Here is a 16,059-nt window from a genome sequence, read left to right on the forward strand (position 1 = left end):
AACCAATGTGGGTTGGCAAAAGAAGGAGGAGAAGGATTCTGCAGTGTTTACAGTAGGGATGTCGATTCTGATATTTTCATAGTTTCCGATCCGATCCCGATATTTCCCGATACCAATTTCTGATATCACTTTTTGTGTTGGCAAACAGCATTTAATTTTGTGTATATTAAGAAATAGACAGGCATCCAAGCTGTGCTCAATAGCTTATATTCTCTCACTATCACTATCACTATAAGAGCATTTTTTTGCAATAATAAAAAAAAATCTGATCTTTCAGTTCCCTTTATTCTGTTTGGTTGTTTAACATACCAGTACTTAGGAACTAGAATATGAATATTAGGCAGGTAAACTTTACTATCCAACATAAAGTACCCTTTACAACTCAAAAGGTTACTCATTTAACAGTAGTAAATACAAGTAAACTTCACTAAACTTTACTTCTTGGAAGTAAGTAACCATAACTTAAAAATCTTTGCATTAAACATAAAGTAAACATAACATAAACAAAGTTTTGGGTACTTATTTGAGACAACGAGTTTCCACCCTTTTTTTCCAAGTAAACTGTTTTTCACAGTGTGGGTAATTAAAGTGTAAGTCTGGTGTAAATTGACCCATAGTCCTGTTGTATAAGCTCACCACATGCAGGAAAAAGAACGAGACAACGTAGACCAAGTTATGGACAGGCAGCTTATAGCAGACCCACGGGGGCATGAGGGAGTTAGCAGTTAGCACTGCCTTCAAGCCCCCATGGGTCTGCTTTAAGCTGTCTGTCCATAACTTGTTCTACGTTGTCCCAAATTGTCTCATTCTTTTTCCTATGGGCAGCTTATACAACAGGACTCTGGGTCAATTTACACCAGACTTACACTTTAAGGGATCTCAGAGACATTAATCACTAAACTTAAACATGAACTTAAACTTAAAGATCTTATAAAGGAAGTGATTTCTTATTTTTTCACAGTGTAATAGAGCTTCTTATTTCCTCCATCTTAATCTACTGCTCTGACTTCTTCAAAGTGTAGTGCAGGTTTTTTTTAATGAAAACCAACATCTGCACTTTATCGGCTGTCAACCGGTTCCTTTTTTCATCAAGGACATTTGACACTGCACTGAACAGTCTCTCGCTGTCCACCGATGTGCAAGGTGCACAAAGAAACTTCATGGCTGTATCAGCCAGTGCGGGTCGCTGTGTAGCATGTGCCCGCCCATAGTGTAGAGGATTCTCTGACCTTGGGATGGTTTGTTCAGCCAGGTAGGCCTCCACCTGACTGACGGCTGTTGATGTACTCACAGGCCTCGACTCCACCACACTCCCCTCTAAGATCTCGTCATATAGACTGCCAAAGTTGCTGTTTGCAGCTGCACAGCCTACTCCGTCTCGACGTGGTGACTTTCTTGGAAATTCTTCTGCAGACACCTCACTGGCAGCCTTCCTGGTTCTCTCCATGATCTCCACCTCTCTAATGAGAGCCTCCTTGGCAAGCTCCTGGTGGTCTGGACTTGTGAAGAATCTGAAAATGGATAGAATTTCATTTAGTTAAAACTAAAAGGGATTATTTGTTTTTCTTACATATTTTGTCGTTCCCTTTGCATATCAAAGTTATTGTTGTCAATGTCATAGAACAACATTTGGATAATTTATTTTGATGTTATTTGATAATTAATAATCAAGTGGTGAATTGTTTAGGCCTGAGCAATTATATACCGCAAAAGAAGTTTTGAATCAAGCAGCACTTGCCTTTCTTTGTATCGTGGGTCAACCAATGTAGCAACGGAGTAGATTGGTTCAGTCTCAGCGTAGTCGAAGTGCTCAGTGACAGCCTCAAGAAGTGTTCTCTTCATAGTCTTGATTCCAGCGTCAGTGTTCTCTTCACGGGAAAGATGACGCTTGAGGACAGCTATTGCAGGGATCACATCCGTGGCACTTGCAGTCGCAGCACTCACTGCCCTCGTCAGCTCTTCAAATGGACTCAAGACCACAACTGCCTTCTCCATAAGCGCCCATTGGTTGGCAGAGGGCATGCATGGAAGGTCTTGGTCCACTGCATAGACACTGAGCGGCCTCTTTTGCTTAACAAGGCTCTGCAAAATAAGTAAATAAATGTTAGTTTAACATTCATGTGTAAAATACAAGTAGAACTATTCACCTCCATCTAAATGTATATATGTATTTATTTAGGCTTCACATTAAAAAAACTATTCATTCTTTGCATTAATTCCTTCCATCCATAGCCTACCTGCATCATTTACTGAGTACTGTTCCATCTGACTGACACGTCCTGCTGGAGTTGTTGTATTGGCATGTTCATTTCTTCCTGTAAAGTAATAATAATGATAATAATTAAAATAAATCAGCTGTGTGTATTGCTTTTCTAGTAGGCCATTCAAAATGCTTCTATACTTAGGTTAATTGTTGGCTAACATCCTTTCAACACTAGTGTAGCCTAATGATGGATTGCTTTACAATGACATGACAGGGAGGGGGGAACTACTACTACTACTACTACTACTACTACTAATAATAATAATAATAAAATGATAACCACCTGAATGTCTTCGAGGATGGAGTAGGCCTTTGGGGAATGCTCAAAATGACCCACAAGCTTCCGTGCATTGGCGACAGCATCGGTGATGCTTCGCTGGGCAAGAAGGCCTTTGATGACCACGAGTTGGAGTGTGTGTGCGAAGCAGCCCAGGCTCTGCACCTCCATGTCTGCAAATGCCTAGAGATTGGGAGACAGTATGATGGCGAAAGATATATATGAATATCAATACCCTATTGATACTGGCTAGTGAGGAAAATAAGCAGTCGATGTCACACAGTGCTGCCATCTGCTGGTTGCAAAACTGATAGCAGAAAGACTATCAGAAAGACTGTCATTGACTTACACACATTTCTGGACTTTCCCTAACTTATTAAAATTAAACAAACCTCGGGAAATTTTCATAACATTTGTGAATAATTTATACACTTTGGTCCACCATCTGCATGATACCTCCAAACCATTATGAACTGATGAGTGGCTTTTGAGAGTTTAACATCTCAAAAAGTTGCACTGAATATCTTTCCTTCTGATAGGTAGCCTCTCAAAACTAGCTGTTTTGTCATTAATGTGGTAGGCTACTACCAAGTTAAACAAACGTATTGAAAGCCCGTAGTCTTAGATAAGACATAAAACAGGATATTAATGCTTCGTTTTAATTGTTTGCCGTCTCAATAACAAGTAGTTCTACTAGTGTTAATGACCTAGCTGACAACAAGCTAGGCTAACTTTTCTCCTAGCCTGTTGACGTGGTTGCTGTCTAACAGACACTTACAATCTAGACATCATTTTAAATAAATCCAGGTCACACGTAATTATAATTGGGAATATGGAACATTTAATATACATCCAGTAGATCATGTCAAAATCATCAAATGGAATTTTACCCCATGACCATTCATTAAAAGATGCTGTTGAAAAGGATATATTTACATTGGTTCTGGTTCTCTGACTTTCTGCAACCAGTTGTGTGCTCACGACGGAATTAGCATGAACTTTACTGACTGAATGCGTAGCATTTGGTGGCATTGTCCCGCATAATGACATGCACCTTGTCCTTATCAATGTTCCATTTTGCGAGCATCTCTTCAACAGCATGCCGGAAACGTGTTGAAGTGTGGGAGCCACGCAGCTCACTTGCATGTAGCACGACGTTGTGGATAGTGAATTTGGAGTCTATCCAGTGCGCAGTCAAACTGAGGAGTGACATTGGGGCTACATCTGAACTCCACAGGTCTGTGGTGAGGACGATTGAGTTAGCGTCTTTGAGGTGCCGCTGCACTTCTTCACGCACCTTGGTGTGCAGGGCTGGGATGGCCTTTTCCGCAATGTAGTGGCAGGATGGCATCCCGTAGCGCGGCTCCAAGTACTTCAGTAGACGAGTAAACGCCCAGTGCTCCACCAATGAAATAGGCTGGTCATCTTCCGCTATACACTCCACAATCAACTCTGTGTTCTTACGATATCTCTCCGATTCTCGAGGAAGCAAATCTTTTCTCTTTAAGCTGTCCTGCAGTGTTTGCTGGTGGAGCTCATCCTTCGTAGTCAACGCTGTTGCTTTACAATACGCAGTGTATTCGTCGGGGTGGTGCTTTTTAATATGTTTATGTATGTGGTGACACTTCTACACCACATACCTTGCATGTCGCCGTCGGCGACTCACTTTTAGTCAGTTTAAAATGATGCCAAATTGCAGACATTTTTTTACTAGCTTACGTTAACGTCCGCTCCACTAGATAATGGCGGCTGATGCAATAGAACGACAAACAAACGCAACAATGGAATCATGGGAAATATTATATATGGATCTGCCATGACATTTAGTTGGATCAGCCGATCTCGATCCACCTAAAAACCCAGTATCGGGGGCCGATCCGATCCGGGGATCGGGATCGGGACATCCCTAGTTTACAGCGTTTATTTGACCCAAACCTAGGGTTGGGTATCGGTTGGGTTTTTTCCGATACCGGTTACTCGGTATTTTTTAAACGGTTCCGGTGCTTAAACGGTACTTGAACCGGTACTTAAAAACCTAAAAATGCACACACTTCGTCAAAAAAACAATGCCCTTTTATTTCCAGAGCCAAATTGAAAACAATTAACTTAAAACATTATAAATACAACATAAAAATAAACTATTATTAAATAAAAGTCACACAATTTAAATAATATCAGATACAACAATACTGTATCGAAAAATATAATAATGGAGATTAATGAGGAGCTCCATCTTAAAACTTCGTCGGCATTACTTTATTATTATTTATTACTACTTTATATTATGGTGTTACTTAGGCTACCCGAAGAAGAAAGGCTGCTGTCATCATCATCTGTGATGTCCATCACACTGGCAGCAGGACTGGGGCTTTCTTCACAAAGTCCGGGTCCGGGTGGCGCAACACTGGCGGGAGCAGCGGTGGCCGTGGATATGCTTGGCACTGGGATGCGGAGTTTGTCAAACACGGTGCACAGTTCGGCTTTTAAGTACACGCCCTGTGTCGCCAGGTGTTTCATCAAATTTGACGTGTTACCCGCCTTGCACGCAATTGTTTTGCTGCATTTATTACAGATCGCGGAGTCTCCATCCTTAGCTGTGTAATGAAGCCAGACTTTTGACCGTCTTCCTTTCGGCATCTTGTTGATCCTCTCACCTTCTCGTCAGTGGCACTGAGCAGCGTCACTGACATCATGCGCAACACGTACAATGTCGGTGCCGTCAAGTGCGACACCGAAATGAGGCACCGAAACTTTTGTTTTTATTCGGTCCAGTTACTACCGTTTACGTCGGAACCGGTTCCATACTCATACTGGGTTTCAGTACCCAACCCTGTATTGTTATTCTGTGTTAAAATAAGAGTCTCACAAGTGACTATAAGGTTTGTGTTCTTTACTGCCAGAACGTGCTCTGCCACACTCCCTTACAGCAGCCGTAAATCCCCCTTGGCCCCGCCTCTCTTTATGACAGTTACTGTTATCAGTACAAACCCTACCCAAACCTGCGGGAGACAGTTCAGATACAAAATGTCGTCATCCATCTTTTTGTCTCACACCCTCAGCCATTGTAAACATTACTGTGTGTTACACTTTTTTTTTTCTCTAATATTTTCAAAGAAAATTACAAAAACATTAGCTGTCTGTCTTAAACAGAAGCAAAACATGGGGTGTGTGATGAATGAACAGGGAGCGCCATCCCGTGGCCAAAACACAAACACGCAGAATTTGCTACGTCTAAAACTTAAAAAAAAATAAAACCACAAACCTGCGGGAGACAGTTCAGATACAAAATGTCGTCATCCGTCATTTTGTCTCACGCCTAAACATACAGAATGACACTCATTACACACACACACACACAGAACCACAGTCTCTGTACATAGCTCTAAACGAGGCAGCCAAGTGGCGCCGATATCTGTAACATAAAATAGTTTGTAAAAACTTGTTCTGAACGTAAAAACTAGTGAAAACAACTGATAAACATATTTACATTCTCTGTGCATATTTTTCTTCACACATTCAATAGGTTAAACCCACATTTACACGGCAAACAACAAAAATATGTTGGCGGGATTTCCCGGCCGAACTCACCCTCAGCCATTGTAAACATTACTGTGAGGGGAAGAAGGGAGGGGCTACAGAAGCCTGGAGGACTACTACAAGTGCAGAAAAATGCCCTCTCACAGGTAAAAGAAAAATAAAACTATTTAAATAAGATAAAATTCACAAACCAAATACAACATAAATATAATAAATAATAAATGTACATTTTTAACTCTGTTACACCAGCACTGTGTTTGCTACGTTTCCTCCTCCACATCTCTGTCTCTGGCTGTGTCTCAATTCAGGGGCTGCAGCCCACGAAGGGCGCATTTGAAGGCCAATTACGTCACAACGCTGCGCGAAGGCTGTCCCAATTGGAAGGCTCCTTCAAATGCAGCCCACAAATGCAGCCTGCACTTCCCTCTTTTCGGAGGACACACCGCAACTATCTTTCGCGGCCTCCCGTATCCCAAGATCCTTTGTGCACCGCTGCTCAGTCAACAGAAGAGCAAGCAAGAGAAAATGGCGACATCAAATGGCGCAGACTTGACATTCAAATTTAAGTAATGGGTTTATACTCGGTTTTTAGTAATTTGAATATCCAACGCCAGATATGTTAAACTTCAAGGGACTATAAAACCTCCAAATTTTAACTTTCAGTTAACATACGTGACGCTGGTATTGCTAATGTAAATATAGTTGTTATTCACAAATGGGTTAATGTTTATTTTGTAATGTTGATAATTCAATTTAGATTTTGTCGTTAATTTTTGTACACACACAAATAAATGTACACGTTTGATGGATTTGAACCAAAATGACTTTAATGCATCTCTTCATTCATAATCATGACGTAAGGGTAAGGGGCAGGTACATCTGGTGGCCAACCAGGAAATACTCCGACGGCTAGACCGTCCCATTTAACAACGGTGGACGAGACCTTCAAGGTCTCTCCGAAGGACCCAACCTTCGTGGGCCGCAAAGGCGTCCTTGAAGGCTGCAGCCCCTGAATTGAGACACAGCGGCTGTCTGCAAACTGCCTTCTGTCAGTCAGGTAGAAGTTCTGCTGCCCTCTGTAGTTTTGGAGCTACTTTTGAATTCTGTCCATTTCTTACAAATTACGACTTTAAACAATTAATTATTTAAAAAGTTGTTCTTTGGTTGATTGACAGATCAATTAATTGACTTATTGGTGATCTGTACCAAGCAGAAGTATACAGTATATAACATCCTGAAAACGTCTGAGGTCATATTCATGAAAAACATCAGACTATGAAGTCCTTGTTTTTGTCACTGTTGATATAGATGCTGGTTTACAGAATGATACATCTCAACTAACTCAGCCTCCAAACAGAATCTAGACTGACTTCACCTTTCACTGAACTTATTTCCACAAATGTGTCTAGTTGCCAGTGTGGGCATTATATTTCCTTATAGTCTTTGATAAATTCTAGACATACTGTAGGCTTAAACTGAATGTGGAAATCTTATATTTATTGCCCCAATTACACAGAAAAAGCTAAATAGAACCCAGACTTTTTAAAGCAACAAGGAATAACCAGTGGATAATCAGGTTTCACAATTTATTTTTGTTGTTCATTTCAGATATAAAAAAACAACATGAGCAGTACAACCCCAATGCCTTGCTACACACAACAATGTGGTCCAAGTAGAAAAAAATAGAAAATAAACAATTGATGTTCAGTTAGAATCATATGGGAAAAAAGAACTCCAATCCCAGCATGCACTAGACAAAAGGCAGGAAGACACCCTGGACAGGTCATCAGTCTATGACAGCTCTTCCAAAACAATCTTTTCCATTCCCTCAACCTGGATGACTCAGAGGAAGAGGAGGAGGAGGAGGAGGAGGAGGAGGAGGAGGAGAGAAGCGTAGTGGAGAGGCAGAGGTGTTACAGGGAGCCAGCAGAGGCATCAGAGCATCTGTGAAGCAGTTTGCTTTCGAGACAATGTGTCTGAAATGTGTACCTTCTCTCTGCATGGCAGCCAAACAGACAGTTTGAGGTGCCAGCACCTCTCAGCCTGACTGCCAGCACTTCGAAATCCCAGAGGTGTGACTTAAAATAGTGAATGCAGAAAAAAAGAAGAAAGAAGTGCATCAGGAAGATGCTGAGCTTCAGTTGAAAAATAAACAGGAATCATATCCAGAAAAAGAAGAGGCTTGTCCTGCATTCCGATCCGGTGATCTTGTGTTTGCCAGATCACTGACTAACGTCTGGACTCGGTGGGTTCTGGGACCATCAGACAGTCTTCCTGGCAGTCAGGACTCTAACTATAGAGCCCACTCCTCCCACTGCCAGAGCCTGTGGACGGACACACACACACACACACACACACACACACACACACACACACACACACACATTGAAGGCAGTCATCGGGTCTAGTGTTTATGCATATTTGTTTTATTAAGGGTTTAAACATGTCCAGTTTACTGTAATGTTAGCTGGCAGCAAAGCAAAGGTGAATATTTAATTTCAGTCAAGTGAAATGTTTATTCAAATTTGACCAACCCTAACCCAGCTGTTCTTACCACAGTGGTCCGTGCTCGGGCAATATATAGATATTATATTGTTATTGTGATATGAGACACTATGTTGTCCTAGATTTTGGACAACATTATATGATATGTCATCAGTGTTGTATTTTCCTGGTTTTAAGGGCTCATTACAGTAAAGTGTTGCCATTCTCTGAACTCACCAGACTGTTCTCCTTGTTCTCACACGTCTTTACCCACTCGGTCATTATATCCACGTTACTGATGATTATTGATCAAACATGTTAATGTTTGGATATTTAGTGAAAGTGTCAACAGTCATCACCATAATTGTGTCACAATATCGATATCGAGGTATTTGGTCAAAATTATTGTGATATCTGATTTTGTCGTCCAGCGCTTACGAAGTGCTTTGGAGGAGATTCAAAAATATCCAGATATATTTTGTGTATCACGATATAGCCTAAAACTATTTCAATATTCAAGTTAAGTTCATATTACCCAAACCTAGTTTGTAACTGTTGATTCATCCTTTGACTTTGTAGAACTGAGCACAATCATCCTCCCTCTACTCCAACAATGGGCTAATTTGTTCATCTAAAAAAATATTTAATTGATAATAAATCAATGAAATCAATAATTGTAATTGTCTTTTTTTTTTTACTTACTAATTACTAATCTTTTTACCCTACTTCTTATTAACTACATACCTTTTCGTGCCACTGCAGCAGCACAGCGCTGCTGTTGTCAGACGGTTTCTCAAAGCCTCTGTAGATGTATTTCATCAGCAGGTCCACTCCAGCTCTGTCCAGTGAGCCCACGGCCTTCTCTATGTCACTGCTCTTAAAACTGCTCAGCACTTTGACCACCAGCAGCTCTGCACGCTCCTGCGCACACGCACACACGCACACACACACCTTGATTTTCACAACTGCAGCAGATTACTCTGACACTGCAGGATCATCTGAGAGACCTTAGTGTATTTTTCCATAGCCTAGTTGTGTCATTCATGTCAGCATATGATCTATACATCCAATCTTAATGGTAAACAGGAAAGTATGGTCTGAATAAGGACTGAGATTACAGACATACTGTGTGTAAATGTACAGGCACTAACACCAGAATCCCAAATGTTAGTGAAAGTGGTATAGAGCTGTTGAGGAATCAGAGAGTTTTTAAACTTTACAACAGCAAGAATCAAACAAAGATGACGTACCGCTTTAGTTTGAGTGTAAACATGTGAATAGGAAAAAAGTAATACATGGTGTGTTTTACTGTGCTCCATTACCTGTTAAAGGTGGTGGAAAGTGAGACTTCCTGTCTTTGTTGTGACGTCTAGGTGCAATTAAACTACTGTGAAAGTACCAAAACGGTAAAAAATGAAAAGAAATGCACACAAACCATATTCAGAAACTGCCTTTAAACAAGCTATCAGGACTTCTGTGACGTTGTGATGTCACAACTATATGTTCACTGCCCTCAGCCACACCCCCAGCACGACCTCACTTCCTAAAACAGCCTGAGCTGATGTGATAACACAGTGGGCGGTGTCTGCTCAGGCCTGTGAGGGCTGACCAATCAGATCAGACTGGACATTTAGGGAAAGGGTTATAAAGAGACAGACACCCTCAGACACAGGGTGAACAGAGGTGCTGCATCAATGTGTAGCATGAAGATAAAAATAATGTGTTTTAAACATTAACACATGCATTTTCAACATTTCGAGTAGACACCCAAAATAACCTTAAGATGCTCAGGTTCATCCATCTGAAACTCATATACTGATCGTGCAGCACACACAGAATTGGAGTTGATTTCCTCCATACTCTGTTCTGCGCTTCCTTCCTTTGCTTATGCACAGAGCTCAACAGCTGACACCAACGTATGCTTCAGCCACTGTTCATATAGTAGCAATGATGGCAGAACAGCATTTATGAAGTGCTTTCGAGTTGATTTCAGTAAATACACAGCATATTAGCCTAAACACATCACAATAGTATTTAAAGGCTGTATCACCCAGCCCATAAATGAAAGTACATTTTGTTGATAATACCTTTGCGTTCTGGTTCTTGGTGTTGAGCGGAGGATTCTTTAGCACAGCTTGGAGAGCTGCATTCATGTTCCCCTTGAAAACAGCAGTCAAGGACGATACAATTTCAAAAGACACACATTCCTGTGCATTCATATATTCAAGTAACTACACAAAGAAATGAGAGGAACCGTTTTCTACACTGCTACTGATGAATGAGGGAACGTTCCTTTATAGTCTCCTCCTGAGAGGCAGCGCCAGTTCATGCCCTTAAAGTGACTATGAGGAACATTTCAGTGTTAATGAAAGTCTCGTGATTCCTCTGATGATTATAAATGACCTGCAACAGCAAACGAGACCATCAGCGAAAAGACTGCTATTTTTATATAGTTATTATTAATGCCTGTGCTCAGGTCCGTTAACATATATCACATATAAAATCACATATAAAATCACATATAAATATATTACCTCATTGCAATCCATCCTGCAGTCTCTCTGTCACGCGCTGCCGGCAGGCACAAGCAAAGATCTTTACATCAGCAGACACTGGTGTCGTGCTGCTTTTGTCAAAAGGAGCCGCTAGAATCAACAAAAACTTTTTTTTTTTTTTTTTAAAGTTCCTCGTAGTCACTTTAAAGGAAAAGTTCCCCCATGAATTAAAATTCCTTATCTGCTCACGGTGTATCTGACTGTAACATGTCAGTGTTGTTCCTCGATCATCATAATAAATATTGCACCAGGACCATTTTTTCAACAAAGTCCACCTCTAAAACAGACAGTTTGGGCTGAATGGGCTGATTACAGGACTCTCAAGTTGCGTTTCCATCCACCTTTTCTTATTCGCATTTTCAAAAATTGCTAATAAATACTTGGATGGAAACGCCAGAAATTCGAAAAAAGGCAGTAAATTTGCAAAAACGTTTTTACGCTTGGAGGGTGGGGGATTTGTCAGCGTATCGATAAAAGGAAAATGCGACTTTTTGTCATGGAAACAGGTTTTGCGAATAAATCATGACTAACCCGGATATGACGTCGTGTTACATCACACTGCATCACACAAATGGCCCGATTATAGCACACAGATCTTCAAATGTGGCCCTTGACACCCGAAAATGTTTGAGCCAGAGTTTGTGGGTGAAGTGCTGCTGGACGACGACTTCCCAAAGTCCTTCACCCGGCGACGTTCCCAAACAAATGGAGAATGACGCGGTCTCCCTCCAGCAAACTTCGACAGCATTCGTAACATTAACAATCTTCTTTTCCTTCTCCTCTTCAGGAGGGTTTTGTAGGCTGTGAACACTGACAAAATTGTAGCTAATGTTCTCCCAAGAGCCGACAGGTTCACCAGTAAATTGTCCATGATGTCGAGTGTCAGCTGAGTGTCAACTGTCAGCTGAGTGTCAACTGTTGTCATGGATACATTCACGCTCTCTTATGACATCATCTCACGGCGCACTCCTCCTCTCACAATAATCGCAAAACAATAACGAATGGAAACGGGCATAAATTCGCATTTGCTTTTTGCGCATTTTCACAAAATCCGCTCTTAAATTCGATACATTTAGATGGAAACCCAGTTTCAGTCAGGAGACTGGAGCTCATATCCTATTTGAAACATAATGTTTTAAAGTAAAGCCTGTGTATGGGAAACACTGCAGGCACCCACACAATAGCTTACACATTAGACCAGAGACTCCCAATTAGACAGGATTTTTGTCTTCAGGAATCCCTTTTGATTTATTAATTTTAAATTTTTATGTTTGAAGATAAAATAGTCAACCAATGATCAAAATAATCACTTAATTACAAGAACAGTTAACACTACAGTCTAACACTAATGCGACACTAACACTAACACTAACACAAACCCTTCTAAGACTGACACTAACACTTCTAACACTGACACTAACCTGACACTGACACTTCTAACACTCACATTAACCTGACACTGACACTAACCCTTCTAACACTAACCTGACACTTACACACCAACACTAATACAAACCCTTCTAACACTGACACTAACAATAACCCTTCTAACACTGACCCTAACCTGGACGCTGACACTAACACAACACCAACCCTTCGAACACTGACACTAACCTGACACTGACACTTCTAACACTTACACTAACACTAACCTGACACTAACCCTTCTAACACTGACACTAACATGACACTAACCCTAACCTGGACGCTGACACTAACACAACACCAACACCAACCCTTCGAACACTGACACTAACATGACACTAACCCTAACCTGGACGCTGACACTAACACAACACCAACACCAACCCTTCGAACACTGACACTAACATGACACTAACCCTAACCTGGACGCTGACACTAACACAACACCAACATCAACTCTTCTAACACTAACACTGACACTAACACTAACCCTAACCTCGACATTGACACTAACCCTTCTAACACTGACACTGACACTAACCTGGACACTGACACTAACACAACACTAACACTGACACAACACTAACACGGACATTGACACTGACATTAACACAACACTGACACAACACTAACACTGACACAACACTAACACTAACCCTTCTAACACTGACACTAACACTAACCTGATACTAACTGGGTTTCCATCCAAATGTATCAAATTTAAGAGCGGATTTTGTGAAAATGCACAAAAAGCAAATACGAATTTATGCCCGTTTCCATTCGTTATTGTTTTGCGATTATTGTGAGAGGAGGAGTGCGCCGTGAGATGACATCATAAGAGAGCGTGAATGTATCCACGACAACAGTTGACACTCAGCTGACACTCAACATCATGGACAATTTACTGGTGAACCTGTCGGCTCTTGGGAGAACATTAGCTACAATTTTGTTAGCGTTCACAGCCTACAAAACCCTCCTGAAGAGGAGAAGGAAAAGAAGATTTTTAATGTTACGAATGCTGTCGGAGTTTGCTGGGGAGAGACCGCGTCATTCTCCATTTGTTTAGGAACGTCGCCCGGTGAAGGACTTTTGGGAAGTCGTCGTCCAGCAGCACTTCACCCACAAACTCTGGCTCAAACATTTTCGGGTGTCAAGGGCCACATTTGAAGATCTGTGTGCTATAATCGGGCCATTTGTCTGATGCCATGTGACGTACCACGACGTCACATCCAGGTTAGTCTTGATTTATTCGCAAAACCTGTTTCCATAACAAGAAGTCGCATTTTCCTTTCATCGATACGCTGACAAATCCACTCCCTCCAAGCGTAAAAACTTTTTTGCGAATTTCTGGCATTTCCATCCAAGTATTTATACGCAATTTTTGAAAATGCGAATAAGAAAAGGTGGATGGAAATGCTACTTGACTGACACTAACCCTTCTAACACTCACACTCACCTGACACTGACCCTTCTAACACTAACCTGACATTAACACAACACCAACACTAACACAAACCCTTCTAACACTGACACTAACATGACACTAACCCTAACCTGAACACTGACACTAACACAGCACCAACACCAACACAAACCCTTCTAACACTGACACTAACATGACACTAACCCTAACCTGAACACTGACACTAACACAGCACCAACACCAACACTAACCCTTCTAACACTGACACTAACACAACACTAACACTAACCTGGACACTGACACTAACACAACACAACACAAACACCAACACTAACCCTTCAAACACTGACACCGACACTAACACAACACTAACCTGGACACGTCCCAGTCCTTCTTCACAGCGTGGCAGCTGCTTCATTATAAAACACACACTAATTAAATTAAAGTAGTGTTTTTAACACACAACGTTACTTCAGTGATGAGCGACCACACCCTCCTCTCAACTGACACCCGGAAACACTCAGCTACTCACCGGAAATGTTCTGCCGACTGCACATGATCCAAATCAATGTTTCTAAAATAACATGATCGAGCTATTTAAATATATTCTCATTATGTCAAAATACATTGCAAAGTTATAACTTGTATCCACATTTGGTGCTTCTTCCAGCCCTCAGCTACACAATAAATATGTGACGTGAGTGGTGCTGGTTCTGGTTCGGGCACCTGCTCGTGTCCCTGAGAACATGTGTTCGTGTAGAAATAGTTGATTAAATCAATGTTAAAGGATATTGTCTGAGCAAAGCGTCCACTTCAGCTTCGTCCGGACCGCCCTGGTTCTCCCCACCGTCGTCCTCGTCCACAAATTTGTTCTCGTCGTACTCATCAACGTCCACTTTTCTGAACCGAGCGGAATCTGTGTTTCTGGACATTTTGGAAACGACAGTAAAGATTTGTTAACACAAGTTCGAGCGTTATGGCAAACCGACACTATCGGCTGTACAGTCCAGTTTTCAACGCTTCCACTTCCTCTTCTTCTTCTTCTTCTTCTTCTTCTTTGTTTAATTGGCGGATTACATCTCTTTGGTGCATACCGCCACCTACTGTACAGGAGTGTACAAAGGGACTTGGCATACTTTCATGGCTATCTATAGTTTAATAGGGAAAGTTAAAATTAAGAAAACAAACAAACAAACAAAACCCTCCCAACAAAAAAAAAAGGATCCTAGATCCTTTTAATTAAACCTGTATAATTCAGAAAAATAAATAAGGATTTGATCCTATCTCTCTGCATTCCTTCTTCCTTAAGGATATTCTCTGTCCCATTTTCAGCCTCTCTTTCTTTCCATAGCTGCCTGTGTTCTGCGTATTTTTTGCAATTAAATAAAATATGATCTACATCTTCTATAGCTTGACATTCTGTACATAAACCATTGCTCTTCCCAATTAACCGTAGTGTGCCATTAAGACCTGTATGACCCAGTCTTAGTCTACTATAAACCACCTCTTCCCTTCTGTTGAGATCTAATATTATCCTTTTCCACCATACATTTTCCTGAATCAAATGATAATGCCTTGCATTGTACTCTACCTTCCATTCATTTTGCCATTTCAGTAGAACTTCTGATTTAATTTTAGATTTGGCTTCTCCCTTCCCTATTGAAATATTAATTCCTATGTGTTCTTTTTTCAGCATTTCTTTAGCTATTTTGTCAGCCACTTCATTACCTTTAATCCCAACATGTGCTGGAACCCAACAAAACTGAACTAAAATTCCAAGGTTCTTTAGATTCAATAAAATATGTCTTGCCTCTAATACCAAATCTTCTCTTACTGATTTTCCTGTTTCAAAACTAATTAACACTGCCAAGGAATAAGTACATATGACAGATCGAAGTGGCTTGATTTCTTCAATCCACCTCAGAGCAGTTACTATTCCAGCTGGCTCTATAGAATATATTGATAGAAAATTGTTCAGTCTATAGCCATATTTTTTTTTTAATTTAGGAATATATATCCCAATTCCACATTGACCATTTTGCGGATCTTTTGACCCATCTGTAAAAATTTTAATAAAACCATAATATTTAGACAG

The 16,059-nt window shown here is 40.9% G+C and overlaps 2 protein-coding genes across 2 annotated transcripts; both read right to left on the reverse strand.

Moving 5' to 3' along the window:
• Positions 1–994: 994 nt before the first annotated feature.
• Positions 995–5,230, reverse strand: LOC311266380 (zinc finger BED domain-containing protein 4-like; the record flags this gene model as incomplete). The annotated part of the gene is made up of 6 exons (XM_084368727.1): positions 995–1,511; positions 1,739–2,082; positions 2,547–2,723; positions 3,595–4,100; positions 4,844–5,036; positions 5,195–5,230. The coding sequence occupies 6 exons, from the start codon at positions 5,228–5,230 to the stop codon at positions 995–997; spliced, it is 1,773 nt and encodes a 590-aa protein (XP_084224853.1).
• Positions 5,231–7,649: 2,419 nt separating this feature from the next.
• Positions 7,650–15,009, reverse strand: LOC311266678 (actin-related protein 2/3 complex subunit 5-like). The gene is made up of 4 exons (XM_084369173.1): positions 14,757–15,009; positions 10,649–10,721; positions 9,306–9,482; positions 7,650–8,401 (listed from the first exon to the last, which is right to left on the reverse strand). Exons 1-4 carry the CDS (start codon positions 14,894–14,896, stop codon positions 8,339–8,341), a joined length of 453 nt encoding a protein of 150 aa, XP_084225299.1. The 5' UTR covers positions 14,897–15,009; the 3' UTR covers positions 7,650–8,338.
• Between the last annotated feature and the right edge of the window lie 1,050 nt (positions 15,010–16,059).

Source organism: Pagrus pagrus (assembly GCF_965226575.1).
Source record: "Pagrus pagrus genome assembly, chromosome: 12".
Classification (NCBI taxonomy): Eukaryota; Metazoa; Chordata; class Actinopteri; order Spariformes; family Sparidae; genus Pagrus; species Pagrus pagrus.

Coding starts and splice junctions, on each gene's coding strand:
- LOC311266678 (XM_084369173.1), bottom strand. CDS start 14,896: ATGTCCAGAAACACAGATTCCGCTCGGTTCAGAAAAGTGGACGTTGAT. Junction 10,722..14,756: donor GTGGACGCTTTGCTCAGACA/ATATCCTTTAAC, acceptor TGCTGTTTTCAA/GGGGAACATGAATGCAGCTC. Junction 9,483..10,648: donor CCAAGAACCAGAACGCAAAG/GTATTATCAACA, acceptor GCGTGTGCGCAG/GAGCGTGCAGAGCTGCTGGT.